The sequence below is a fragment of the Choloepus didactylus genome, chromosome X, assembly GCF_015220235.1.
Source record: "Choloepus didactylus isolate mChoDid1 chromosome X, mChoDid1.pri, whole genome shotgun sequence".
In the NCBI taxonomy this organism is placed as follows: domain Eukaryota; kingdom Metazoa; phylum Chordata; class Mammalia; order Pilosa; family Megalonychidae; genus Choloepus; species Choloepus didactylus.
This window is the reverse complement of record NC_051334.1, coordinates 91,091,870-91,107,172: the sequence shown is the minus strand read 5'-3', so window position 1 is coordinate 91,107,172 and position 15,303 is coordinate 91,091,870. Positions and strand designations below refer to the sequence as shown.

General features: G+C 35.6%; 1 protein-coding gene across 10 annotated transcripts in view; it reads right to left on the bottom strand.

The window, feature by feature from the left end:
• The window catches only part of LOC119522870 (SH3 domain-binding glutamic acid-rich-like protein), a 218,851-nt gene that overhangs the window by 44,503 nt on the left and 159,045 nt on the right, over window positions 1-15,303 (bottom strand). For 2 of the 10 annotated variants that reach the window (XR_005214550.1, XM_037821560.1), the window contains exon 4: window positions 12,206-12,251. The exons of 3 other annotated variants lie outside the window; for them this stretch is intronic. Coding sequence is in view for 4 of the 7 variants with exons in the window: in XM_037821560.1 (XP_037677488.1) it covers window positions 12,206-12,251 (46 nt within the window). In the remaining 3 variants the exon portion in view is untranslated. Of the gene's footprint in view, window positions 1-11,587; window positions 12,808-15,303 lie in introns of those variants that run through there. 5 more of the 10 variants (XR_005214552.1, XR_005214551.1, XM_037821559.1 and 2 more) reach the window with 5 other exon arrangements.

Sequence of the window (15,303 nt, the reverse complement as noted above, 5' to 3'; positions counted from 1 at the left end):
TAGAAAAGCTAGGCAGAAGATCAACAAGGTAACAGAAGACTTAAACAACACTATAAACCAATTAGAGCTAGTCATCTGTACAAAACTCCATGCAACAATGGTACAAAGCACATTCTTCTCAACAGTGCATGAAATATTCTTCTGGATAGGCCACATTTTACATCACAAAACAAGGCTCAATAAATGTAAAATTAGTATGATCATACAACATATGTTGTATGAATTTAGAAATCAATAACAGAAGGATATTTGGGAAATTCACAAATATGCAGAAGTTTAAAAAAAACACTCTTAAGGAACCACTGGTGAAAGAAGAAATCCAGGAGAATTTAAAAATTACACTGAGGTAAAAGAAAATGAAAACACAATATACAAATACTTAAGGGATGCTGTTAAATCAGTGCTTAAAGGGAAATTTATAGCTATAAATGCCCATATTAATAGGATGATCTCAAATGAATACATTAACTTTCAGCTTTAAGAACTTATAAACAGAAGAGCAAACTAAATCCATACTAAGCAGAAGGAAGAAAATAATGCAGATTAGAGAGAACATTAATGAAATAGAGAATAGAAAAATATTAGAGAAAATTCATGAAACCAAAAGCTGATTCTTTGAAATGATAAAATTGACACACCTTTAGTTCAATTGACAATGAAATGAAAACAAAGATAGACAACTCCCAAATTATTAAAATCAGGAATGGAAAAGAGGACATCACTACCCACATTGGAGATATAAAATGTTTGATAGGGAATAGTGTGAACAACTGTATTCCAAAAAAATTATATAACTTAGATGAAATGGAAATATGTAAACAACTAAAACTCACTCAGAAAAATAGAAAATCTGAATAGACTTGTAATAAGTTCAGAGATTGAATTAGTAATAATAATAATAATAAAAAAAAACTTCATACACAGAAAAGCCCAGGACCAGACAGCATTTCTTATGAATTCTACCAAACATTTAAAGAAGAATTAATACCAATCCTTCAAAAAATCATACAAAATTGAACACTTTGCTGCTCATTCTATAAGGCTGGTATTAAACTTATAACAGACAAAAACATCTTGAGAAAACAGTCCAATACCTCTTATGAGTATAGATGCAAAATTTTTCAAATAAATACTGAAAAACCAAATCCAGTAACATATAAAAAGGGTTATAAACCATGGCCAAATGGAACATATGCCAAGAGTGCAAGGTTGATTCAAATTAAGGAAAAACTAAATAACGTAATACATTCTATTAATAAAATAAAGAAAAGCAAGCACATGATCATACCAAAACATGCTAGAAAAAGCCTTTGATAAAATCCAAAGCTCTTTCATGGAAAAAACACTCAAACTAGAATTCTGTAGAAAGGAACATTATCTACCTGATTAAGAGCATATATTAAATATTCAAAACTAACATCTTACTTAATGGTATAATATTGAATGCTCTCCTGTTAAGATCAAGAACAAAACTAGGATTTCCAGTCTAAACACTTCTATTCAAAATTTTCCTGGCCTGGACAATTTGGCAAGCACAGGAAATAAAATTCATCTGGATTGGAAAGGAAGAAGTAAAACTTTCTCTCATTGTAGTTAAGATCTTGCATATAGAAAATCTTAAAGATCCAACTAAAAGACTATTTGAAGTAATAAACAAATACAGAAAGATTATAGTTTACAAGATCAATATATAAAAATAGTTTCTATACACTAGCAATAAACAATCTGAAAAAGAAATTAAGAACACAGTTACATTTATAATAATGTCTGAAAGAATAAAATACCTAGGAATAAATTTCACAGAAGAATTGCAAAACTTATACCCTGAAAACTACAAAACGTTGAAAACAATTAAAGACCTAATTAAATGAAAATGTATCACATGTTCACAGAGTGGAGGACTTATTATTGTTAAGATGTCAACATTTGAGGGCCTTAGGAGCTAAGATGGCAGCATAGAGAGGAGTGGAAGGCTTAGTCCCTCCCAGAACAATTCATAAATGACCAAAAAACTAGTAAATAACCTGTAATAACTGTGGGGAGACAAACATGACTGACCACTCATCATCCACCAACCTGAATTGGGAGGGATGCCTGAGATCACAGCATAAAATCTGTAAGTAAAAACTGCGGACACGCGCTGAGAGCCAAGAGCCGAGAGCCCCTCCCTCATGGAAGCTGTACAGTGCTAGAGAACAGCACTCTCCAAACAAGTGAGTGGACCTCAGCCCAGCCCCTACTGGGGTTTTAATATTAACTGCTCAATACAAACAGCGAATCTCCATCAAGCAGTCAGAGGCTTTTGGTGACAACTGACCTTGGGAGAGTAGGGGAACATATCTGTCTCAGGACAGGGAGCCCAGAGGACTGGGTGCTATCTCTGTCTGATGGGTGAACCTGGGAGCTTTCTGTCCCTTTCTCTGTGGAGAAAACCTCAGCCATTTTCAGCCTGCAGTGCTTTGCAGTAAAGAAAGCCTCAGCCATTTTAAAATCAAAACACTTTAATCAGCAAAGTCAGAGAAACAAAGAACTTATTGATATGCAGATGACATCTCTGGAGGGGGCATAGATTCCCAAGAGGAAAGGGAGGGGCCCAGCTCTACTACCTGCCTTACTGGAACCAGACCCCAAAGCCTGGGGGAGGAGAGCCACAGGCCACAGCCTCTTACACCAGCTGGTGACAGGCTGACAGGTGCACCTGCCAGGCAGAAAAGCACAGGTGTGTCAGCCCTCTAAGAAAAGCCATCAGGGAAACCAGATACTGAATATTTCCTCCTTCTGTGACCTGAGCCTGTTCTCATCTGGGAAAACCTGATTGGGGTGCCCTAGGAAGTCAGATGCCTAGACAACAGAAAACTACAACCTACACTAAGAAAAATGAAGTTATGGCCCAGTCAAAGGGACAGACATACACTTCAACTGAGATACAGGAATTTACAAAACTAATGCTAAATCAATTCAAAAAGTTTAGAGAAGATTTCACAAAAGAGATAGAGACTGTAAAGAAAACACTGGGCATACATAAAGCAGAAATCGAAAGTTCAAAAAAACAACTAGTAGAATCTATGGAAATGAAAGTCACAACACAAGAGATGAAAGACACAATGGAAACATACAACAGCAGATCTCAAGAGGCAGAAGAAAACACTCAGGAACTGGAGAACAAAACACCTGAAAGCCTACATGCAAAGGAGCAGATGGAGAAAAGAATGAAAAAATGTGAGCAATGTCTCTGGGAACTTAAGGATGAAACAAAGTACAAGAATGTGTGTATCATTGGTGTCCCAGAAGGAGAAGAGAAGGGAAAGGGGGCAGAAGCAATAATAGAGGAAATAATCAATGAAAATTTCCCATCTCTTATGAAAGACATAAAATTACAGATCCAAGAAGTGCAGCATACTCCAAACAGAATAGATCTGAATAGGCCTATGTCAAGACACTTAATAATCAGATTATCAAATGTCAAAGACAAAGAGAGAATCCTGAAAGCAGCAAGAGAAAAGCAATCCATCACATACAAAGGAAGCTTAATAAGACTATGTGCGGATGTCTCAGCAGAAACCATGGAGGGAAGAAGGAAGTGGTGTGATATATTTAAGACACTGAAAGAGAAAAACCACCAACCAAGAATCCTATATCCAGCAAAGCTGTCCTTCAAATATGAGGGAGAGCTCAAAATACTTTCCAACAAGCAGACAATGAGAGACTTTGTGAACAAGACACCCACCCTACAGGAAATACTAAAGGGAGCACTACAGCATGATAGGAGAAGACAGGAGTGCATGGTTTGGAACACAATTTTGGGAGATGGTACCACAGCAATGTAAGTACACTGAACAAAGATAACTATAAATACAGTTGAGAGAGGAAGGCTGGGAGCATGTGAGACACCAGAAGAAAGGAGGAAAAATAAAGAGTGGGACTGTATAACTTGGTGAAATCTAGACTGTTCAACAATTGTGATAAAATGTACAAATATGTTCCTTTACAAGGGAGAACAAGCAAGTATCAACCTTTCAAGGTGTTAAAAATGGAGCGGCATTGGGGGAGGGATGCAATCAATGTAAACTAGAGACTGTAACTAACAGAATCATTGTATTATGCTTCCTTTAATGTAACAAAGGTGATATACCAAGGTAAATGCAGGTAAGAGGAGGGGATAGGGGAGGCATGCTAGACAATTGACATTGGTGGTGTTGTCTAACTCTTTACTCTACTTTGATTTAAGGTTATTTTTCCTTTTGCTGCTTCCTAGCTGTCATTTTTTTCCCTCTTTCTTTTGCCTCTCTACCTTCTTTGACTCTCCCTCCTGCCTTGTGGAAGGAATGTAGATGCCCTTATATAGATAGTGGTGAAGGTGGTGAACACATAAATATGTGGCCATACAGAGAAAAATCAATTCTTTGCTTAGGATGGAATGTATGGTGTGTGAAAAAAGCCATCTTAAAAAAAAATGGGTTGATGACAAAACCTCGAGGGCAATATACTGAGTGAAATGAGCCAGACACACAAGGACAAATATTGCAGGGTCTCACTGATAGGAGCTAATTATAATACGTAAACTCATAGATATGAAATATAAGGTACCAAGATATAGGACGAGGCTTAAGAATGGGGAGCGGTTGCTTAGTATGAGTAGAATGTTCAACTAGGATAAACTTAAATGTTTGGAAATGAACAGAGGTGTCGGTAGCAAGATGTGAGAATAACTAGCAGTGCTGAATGGTGCATGAATGAGGTGGAAAGGGGAAGCTCAGAGTTATATATGTCATAAGAAGGAAAGTTGGAGGTCAAAAGATGGGAATGTATAAAACCGAATCCTATGGTGGGCAATGTCCATGACTAACTGTACAAATATTAGAAATCTCTTCCATGAACCAGAACAAATGTATCACAATACAATTAGAAGTTAATAATAGAGGGGCATATAGGGAAGAAATATATTACTATTGCAAACATATACTACAGTTAGTAATATTTCAATGTTCTTTCATAAGCAGTAACAAATGTACTATACCAACACTACGAGTCAACAATTGAGGGGGGTTGGTTAGGGATATGGGAGGATTCAAGTTTCCTTTTCTTTTTCTTTTCTTTTTTTCTTTTTTTCATCTTTCACTTTATTTCTTGTCTGCAGTAATGAAAAGGTTCTAAAAATTGAACAAAAATTAAGTGTGGTGATGGATGCACAGTTGTATGAGGGTACCAGGGGCAACTGATTGTATGCTTTGGATCTATGGATAATTGTATGGTATCTGAACAATCCCAATAAAAATTAAAAAGTTAAAGAAAAAGATGTCAATATTGCCCTAACTGAACCACAGATTCAAAATCCCAACAACTTTTTTGTAGAAAGTGAGAAGCTGATTGTAAATGTCATATGGAAATGCAGGAGAACCAGTATAGTCAAAACAGTCTTTGAAAGGGATAAGAGTTAGAGGATTCACAATTCATGGCTTAAAACTTGCTACAAAGCTACAGTAATCAACACAGTGCAGTGCTAGATTAAGGATAGACATATAGAGTTCAGAAATAAGTTCTTACATTTATGGTCATTTGGTTTTTGACAAGAGTGTAAGGAGAATTCAGTGGGGAAAAATTAATGGTCTTTTGAGCATCAGGTGCTGGGACAACTGGATATCCACATGCAAATAATGACGGTGGACCCCTATCTCATATCATTTACAAAAACTAACTCAAAATAGATCATAGACCTAAATATAAGAGCTAAGCCTATAAAATTCATAGTAGAAATCAGAGGAGTAAATCCTAGCGACATTGGGTGAGACAATAGTCTCTTGGATATAACATCAGAAGCACAAGCAACAAAAACAATATATATATGGGACCTCATCAAAACTAAAAATGCATACTTCAAGGGACAATTCCAAGACCATATAAAGACACCCATTAAATGGGAGAACATATTTGCAAATCAAAATATATGAAGAACCCTCACAACTCAACAAAAAATATCAAAGAACCCAATTAACAATCAGGCAAATGATTTAGTTAGACATTTTTCCAAAATAAGATATACAGATGACCAATAAGTACACAAAAATATCAAAATATTCAGCCATCAGGGGAATGCAAATCATAGCCATGATGAGATACCGCTTTACACTCACTAGAATGGCTATAATAAAAAAGACAAGTAATAGTGTTGGCCAGTATGTGGAGAAAATTGGAACCCTAATATACTGTTGTTGAGAATGTAAAATGATCCAACTGCTTTGGAAAAGTTTGGCAGTCCCTCAAATTGTTAAAGAACTACAATGCAACCCAGCAAACCCATTCTTTGGTATCTAAGAAAACTGAAAACATATGCCCATGCAAAAACTTGCACATGAATGTTTTTAGTAGCATTGTTCATAAAAGCCCCAAAAGTGGAAACAATCCATATATTTCATCAATTGATGAATGGATTAACAAAACGTGGTTATATCCATGCAATGGAATTTTATTCAGCAAAAAAAAAGTTAATTACTGACACAATATGGTTGAACTTCAAAAACATTATCCTAAGTGAAAGAAACCAGTAACAAAAAAACCACATTGGGTATGTGATGGTTTGAAGCTGTAAGTATCTCAGAGAAGATCATGTTCTTTATATAGATAGATAGATAGATAGATAGATAGATAGATAGATAGATAGATAGATATATAATTGAGATTGTTCACATACCACACAACTATCCAAAGATCCAAAATTGTACATTCAATTGCCCACGGTACCATCATACAACTGGGCATCCCTCAACACAATTAATTTTTTTTTTCAATTTTTAGAACATTTTCATTACCCCAGAAAAGAAACAGACAAAAAAAGGAAACTCAAATCCTCCCATAACCCTAACCATGTGCCCCTTCATTATGGATTCATAGTTTTGTATAGTACATTTGTTACTGTTGATGAAAGAATGTTAAAATACTACTAACTGGTATATAGTTTGCAGTAGGCATATAATTTTTTTTCCTATATGCCTCTCTATTATTAACTTCTAGTTATAGTGTCATAAATTTATTGTAGTTTATGAGAGAGATTTATAATATTTGTATAGTTAATAACAGACATTTTCCACCACAAAGTTCAGTTTTACACATTCCCATCTTTTAACCTCAGACTTTCCTTCTGCTGACATACGTGTGACTCTGAGCTTACCCTTTCCACCACCTTCACACACCTTTCAGCACTGTTAGTTTTTCTCACAACATGCTACCATCACCCCTGTCTGTTTCCAAATGTTTAACTTCACCCTAGTTGAACATTCTGCTCATAATAAGCAGCCACTCCCCATTCTTTAGCCTCATTCTATATCCTGGTAGCTTATATTTCATGTCTATGAGTTTACATATTATAATTAGCTCATATCAGTGTGACCCTGCAATATTTCCCTTTATGTGTCTGTCTTATTTCACTCAATATAGTGCCCTCAAACTTTCTTCATCAACCCATTTCTTTTAAGATGGTATATTCCATTCTAAGTAAGCAATCATTGGTTCCCTGTATAGTCATGTATTTATGTATTCAGTACCATTGCCACTATCTATATAAGGACATCTCCATTTCTTCCACAAAGAAAGAGGAAGAGTCAAAGAAGGCAGAGAGAGAAAAGAAAAAGAGAAAGAGAGAGAGAGAGAAAAAAAGCAAACAAAAACACCCAAATTTGACAGCTGGAAAGCAACAAAAGGAAAGATAGTATTAACCTAAAGTAGAATAAAGACTCAAACAATATCACCAATGCCAGGAGTCCCATACCCTTCCCCTATTCCCCACCTCCCCCATATGCATTTAGCTTTGGTATATTGCTTTTGTTTTCCATACTTCTCACTCCTGTTTTTCCTTTCTGTCTGCAGTGCTTCCTTTAGTGTTTCCTGTAGAGCAGGTATCTTGTTCACAAACTCTGTCACTGTCTGTTTGTCAGAGAATATTTTAAGCTCTCCCTCATAATTTGAAGGATAGTTTTGCCAGATATAGGATTGATTGGTGGTTTTTCTCTTTCAGTATCTTAAATATATCACCCCACTTCCTTCTTGCCTCCATGGTTTCTATTGAGAAATCCTCAGTCTTATCAAGCTTCTTTTGTATGTGATGGATTGCTTTTCTCTTGCTGCTTTCAGGATTATCTCTTTATCTTTGATGTTTGATAATCTGATTATGTGTCTTGGCATAGGCCTATTCAGATCTATTCTGTTTGGGGTACAGCATGCTTCTTGGATCCATAATTTTATGTCTTTCATAAGAGATGGGAAATTTTCATTGATTATTTCCTCTATTATTGCTTCTGCCCCTTTTCCCTTCTCTTCTCCTTCTGGGATACAAGTGACACATCCATTCTTGCTTTTCATTTTGTACTTAAGTTCCCGGAGATGTTGCTTGTATTTTTCCATTCTTTTCTCTATCTGTTCTTTTTTGGTGTAGGCTTTCAGGTGCCTTGTTCTCCAGTTCCTGAGTGTTTTCTTCTGCCTCTTCAGATCTGCTGTTGTATGTGTCCATTGTGTCTTTCATCTCTTGTGTTGTGCCTTTCATTTCCAGATTCTGCTAGTTCATTTTTCAAACTTTCAATTTCTACCTTATGTATGTACAGTGTTTCCACTATATGGTTCATCTGTTTCACCATTATCTTCCCTAAACTTTTTGAACTGACTTATTAGTTGTGTCAATTCCTGAATCTCAGTTGAAGTGTAAGTTTGTTCCTTTGACTGGGCCATAACTTTGTTTTTCTTAGTGTAGGTTGTAGTTTTCTGTGGTCTAGGCATGATTTCCTTGGTTACCCCAATCAAGTTTTCCCAGACCAAAATGGGCTCAGGTCCCAGGAGAAATATTCAGTATCCAGTTTCCCTGAGGGTGTGTCTTATAAAATTGGTACACCCTTTAATGTCTCAGGTCACTGTGCTTTTCTGCACAGCAGGTGGTGCCTGTCAGCCTGTAACTCCAGACTGGTGTAAGGAGGTGTGGCCTGTGGCTGTTTTCCCCCATGCTCTGGGGTCTTGTTCTGAATGGAAGGTGGGTAGTAGAGCTGGGACCCACCCCTTTCCTCTTAGGGAAGATAAGCCCCCTAGGGAGAGGTCATTAACATTTGAATGGACTCTGCCTGTGCTATCTCCACCCTTGTCTGGGTCTGAGCACTGGGAACTGAAAATAGCTGAGACTTTCTCCATGGAGCTGAAACAGGGACAGAAAGCCCTCGTCAGGGCCAGTCCACAGCCACCCTCCAGCTCTCCAAGGTCAGTTGCCACCCAAAGCCTCTGTCTGCTTATTTGGGATTTGTAGCTCGTAGTGAGCAGTCCACACTTGGTAATTAAAATCCCAGTTGGAGCTCAGTTGAGCTATATTTGCTTGCTAGGAAAGGCTTCTCTCTAGCACCACAAGGCTTTGCAGCTCGGGCTGTGGGGATAGGGGGCTCCCAGCTTGGATCCACAGTTTTTACTTACAGATTTTATGCTGTGATCTCAGGCATTCCTCCCAATTCAGGTTGGTGTATGATGAGTGGACAGTCATGTTTGTCCCCCTGCAGTTATTCTGGATTATTTACTAGTTGTTCCTGGTTGTTTATTAGTTGTTCCAGGGGGACTAACTAGCTTCCACTCCTCTCTATGCTACCATCTTAGATTCTCTCGAAGATCATGTTCTTTTAATCCATTCCTGTGGGTGTAGACCTAATGTGGGTAGGACCTTCTGATTAGGTTATTTCAGTTGAGTGCCCCAGGGTGATACTTAATCCTTTTACTTAGGCCTTTATTAGAGGCTAAAAGTCAGAGAGAAGACACAGAAAAAAGCTTCAGGGAAACTGAGAGAGGAAGCCCTAGAGCTAGAAGCTGGAAGCAATGAAACCTGGGAGGGAAAGGAAAGACCAGCAGATATTGTGATGTGCTTTGCCACATGACAGAGGAGCTGAGGATCACTGGTATCTGATCTGGGAGAAAGCACTTCCTTCTGATGCCTTGATTTGGACATTTTCATGGTCTAAGAACTCAAAGCTTACAAATTAATAAATCCCCATTACAAAAACCAACTCGTTTCTGGTATATTGCATTTTAACAGCGTTAGCAAACTAAAACAGTGTATGATCCCATTTATATTAAATGTCCATAATAGCAAAATCCATACAGAGAGAAAAGTAGATTTGTGGTTGCATAGCACCTGAGGATGTAAGGGGATGGGGAATGACTTCTAATGGATATGGGTTTCTTGGGTAATGAAAATATTCTAAACTTAGATTGTGGTGATAGTTGCACAACTCTTTGAATATACTGAAAACCATTGAGTTGTATGCTTTAAATGGGTGGATCTTATGTGTATTATATCTCATGAAGATGTTTAAAAAAGGCAACCTTGTTAGGAATCTAAACTAATACTTAACTGGTAGGTTATTCTTTAGGTGAGAATTCAAAGTTTTGTTTGCTGAATAAAAGAAGGGAATATCTGATAATATTCAGTATAGGGGAGAAAACCACAAGTTTCAAATTAATAAAATGTGAAATCATCTTAATCAGTTTCATTGAAATTATTTAAAAGCAAAGAGTTATCTATTTTATATAGAAAAAGATGAGATCAATGCCAATCTTTCTGTTTTCAATATCCACAATTGGGTAGTAAAATCTATGTTAGCCCTCCTTTTTCCTTTCCTGAATGAGTAGAATATGTTCAGAGACAACCTAGTCCACAGAAATTCCATGTTTTTAGACTCTCCCAAACAGGTAATTAACAGTGCCTGTTTAACATTCTGCTTCCCCTAAATTCATATTTCCAAACAAGTGTTGACATTTAGCATACAATCAACAACCAATTTTCATTGTTTGTTGAAAATGGACATCTTCCTCAAGAGCAAATATTTCTGTTAAGAAAAAAAATGATCTAAAACGTGAAATTTTGTCCTTTTGACATAGAACAAATTAGTAGGTCTTATTTACAAACAGAAAAGTACCAGATGTAATATAACAAGTAGCAAGGATTATTTTCCAGGAAAATTCCATGAAAGTTCTTTATAAGATTCAAGCTCACCTTAATATTCAGAAATTCATTTGATTTTCCTGTATCTACATGGTATATAGTTCTCAATTGACAAAATGAAAGACTTCATTTTAGGAAGACTCAAACTAACTGGTACATTAAATATATGTATATGTTAATTGTAAGGCACTAATAGATATAAATGTCTCAGATATCCATCTAATTTTGAAGAATGCCTATTTTTGACAGTGTTAACTTATCTGATGCTAAAAAAAAGGAAAAAATGTCCATCTAGAATATTGCCAGTATTATTTCCAGCATTTAATAATGCTCAGGAGAAAATATTGGCTAAATTTTTATTTTAGTATTTTCCAGAATCTATTACAAAGTACCCTGTTTCCTCTAGAATTGACCACAGCATTTTCTGTACAAAAAATCAACAGAATAATTAATTCTTCATTTGACTACAGTGTGAATTGCAAAATTCAGAGCCCTAAAAAGAAAACTTAGAAATTGCATTCAATTTCAAGCTTTTATTTTTATTTTATTTTCTCCTTCCCAGTCCTCTAAAAAGATTTTACTCATCTGTAATTACTATTATACTATTCAGAAACTCCAGGAACACATAAATTATATTTCAAAAAGTACTGAGTTTATTTGAAAGCATTGCATCATGTTTGAATCGCAGTAGACAAAGCCATGTATCCATTATATGTTGATTTTGGCAGAGCATAGACCTGTATACATCAATTGATAAAATAAAATAATTTAAAGGTATTTGCTTTTAGTAATAAGGTAGTGTGGAATTAAAGGACAATATGTATATCTTCTGTATAAGTTATTTAGGTCATAATGTTTCTTGTAATTGTACTTCATATTTGCTGGAATAGATGCATAGAAAAGATGAACACTGCTTAGATAAATGGATACACATGACATATGCCCAACCTGAAAAAAAAAAACGACAGGTATCTGGGAGATATTGAAATTCCTGGATCCAAGTGCTTTAAGGTAGGGGGTGGACCACTAAGATTTTTCAGTTCATCTTTAGACGTCTACAAGTCAAGCCAATCTTGAGCAACGAGAGCCAGCCTATTTTAGAATAGCTTATGTAGCGCTCTTTGCAAGAGGATGCCATTTTAAACTCACTTGCCATCCACTTCCATGACACATATATGCATATTTCACTGGGGCAAGCAACTTAGAAACATGATTTCATCATTGCTATGTAGTTAAGGAAAAGCTTACATTTAGAAGCCTGCAAAACCTGTGGTTCAGTACACAGAAGCTCCATCTACAAAAGAATGGGAATGTTATAATCACCATAAGAAATTACAATGCTTGACACATCATAAACATTACCTGAAACTATTTTTAATCACATTAATATAACATTAAAAATGTACATATTCATGTTCACTAAAATCAATGAGGTTATTTGGGAACAAGAGACAGAGCCTCTCTTGATCTCTCATTTTAAAATTCCTTAATATTTAACAAGTTGAGCCACAAATATACTTAAGCTGCAATAGTACCAAAAAGGGGATGAGTGTTTGCTTTTTGAAATCAATGAAGTATGTAAAATGTTTTGGCAGCACTATTCTGGGACATCTTAAAATTTTATGTTCACCTCCCATTCTCCTGATATGATTTACATTTTAATCATGTATCCATTTTGACCTTTTGCATGGAAAAATGTTAACTGATCTATTATTTCATTATTAAGCCTAAATCTTTTGAAGCCAAGATAATTTTGCTATTTTATAAAAGCAACAGACTCTCCTGTTTGAGGATGGTTAAGACAGAATGCTTAAGGTTCATGCTTGCTGCTTTGCCTGGGCTTCTGCTTCCTGAAAGGCAAGACAAAATAGATAAATTTAAGTATCACAAAACAGCCATCCATGTTTATTTTGGTTAGCCCATATTGGCTCAAATTACTAAGAATATTCAAGAGCAGAGTAATGGCCAACAGAAAATACTTCTTAAAAATTTTTAATAGAAAAACTAAAATAGAAACTTTGGACTAGAAAGAGATACAATAAAGCATGCCTAAATCATTACTAATGATTTGAAATAATTCCATAAAAGCAAGTGATTTATAATTATAGTAGATAATTTATTTTAAAAATTATGATTCCTCCCTCTCTATCATATCACCTCTACATTGAGGTCCTCCTCCACACAATCCGTTAGCAAGTTCTGCCAGTTCTACTTATAAAATGCTCAGAATTTGTCCATTTCTGGTCATCTCCACTGCTACCACCCTAGTTCAAGCCATTATCAACTCATACCTGCAGTAATGCAATAAATTATTGTTTCCCCCCTTCCATTCTTGCCCATTTTAACCTATTCTCCAAGCAACAGCTTGAGGAATCTTATTTAAAATTATTATTTTAATAATAAATAGGCAGTACATGCACTACATAAACATTACAGAATATGTACCTTTTTATTAGAGAAGTTGTGGGTTTACAAAAAGTGTAGAAAATACAGAGATTGCATATGCACTCTCAATATAACACCTTGCATTAATGTACTCCTTTGTTACGATTGAAAGAATATTATTAGAGTTGTAGTATTAACTTTACTCCATGGTTTACATTAAGGTTGACTGTGTTGTAATTTTCTGGTTTTTAAAAATGTTTATGTAAGTAACCTGTACATAAAACCTAAAGTTCCACCTTTTTACCACATTCAAATACATAATTCAGTGCTGTTAATTACACTCATGATGTTGTGCTACCATCATCATCATTCAAGACCACAACTTGTCCATCACCCCCCAAAAAATTGTGTGGCAATTAAGTTTTAACTCCCAATTTCCTACCCCCAACCTGGCCCCTGGTAACCTGTATTCTAGTTTCTTGCACTATGAATTTGCTTAACTAATTATTTCATATCATGTGTGTGAGATAACATGGATGAACACTGAGGACATTATTGCATGTATCACACTTCATTTCTTTTTATGCTGAATAATATTCCCTTATGTGTGTATATCACATTTTGTTTTTCCATTGATAGGTTGATGTACACTTGGGTTGCGTCCATATTTTGGCAATTGTGACTAATACTGCTATGAACACTGGTATGTGAATATCTGTTCAAATCTCTGGTTTCAATTCTTTTGGATATATACCTAGAAGTAGGATTGCCAAGTCATATGGTAGTTCTATATTTAGCTTTCTGAGGAACTTCCAAATTGTCTTCTACAGTGGCTGCACTTTACATCCCCACCAACAATGAACCTGTATTCCTATTTCTCCATACCCTCTCCAACACTTGTTATTTTCTTTTTTTTTTAATGGTAATCATTCCAGTGGGTATGCAAGGGTATCTCATTGTGATTTTGATTTGCATTTCCCTAATGCCTAATGATGTTGAGCATCTTTACATGTGCTTTTTGGCCATCTGTATATCTTTTTTTGAGAAATGTCTATTCAAGACTTTTACCCATGTTTTCTTAAATTGGGTTGTTCGTTTTTTGTTATTGAGTTGCAGTATTTCTTTATATATTCTTGATATTAAACACTTATCAGAGATGTGGTTTCCAAATATTTTCTCCTATTCTGTAGGTTGTCTTTTTACTTTCATGACGAAGTCCCTTGATGCACAAGTTTTAAATTTTGATGTGGTCCTATTTATCTATTTTTTTCTTTTGTTCCTTTGTGCTTTGAGTGTAAAGTCTAAGAAACTACTGCCTAACACAAAGTGCTAAAGATACTTCGCTATGTTTTCTGATAGAATTTTTATAGTTTTGATTCTTATACTTTGATCTTTTACTCATTTTGAGCTGATAGGTAGGGATCCACCTTCATTCTTTTGCATGTGGATATTGTTTTCCCAGCACCATGTCCTCTTCCCAATTGAGGGACTTGAAAATCAATTGGAGATAGATGTAAAGGTTTATTTCTGAACTCTCAATTGAATTCCAGTGATCTATATTATTATGTCTTCCATTGTGCCAATACCATGTTTTGATTATTGTGGCTTTGTAATATGTTTTAAGATGAGGAAGTGTGAGCCCTCCAGTTTCATTCTTCCTTTTCAAGATTGCTCTGGCTATTTGGCTCCACTTACCCTTCCATATAAATTTTATGATTAGCTTTTCCATTTCTGCAAAGAAGGCTGTTGGAATTTTGATTGGGATTGTGTTGATTCTGTAAATCACTTGGGTAGAATTGACATCTGAACAAGATTTTTCTTCCAATCCATGAACATGGAATGTCTTTCCATTTATTTAGGTATTCTTTGATGGCTTTTAGCAATATTTTGTAGTTTTGGTGTACAAGTCCTTTACATCCTTTGATTAGATTTATTCCTAGACTTTTGATTCTTTTAGTTGC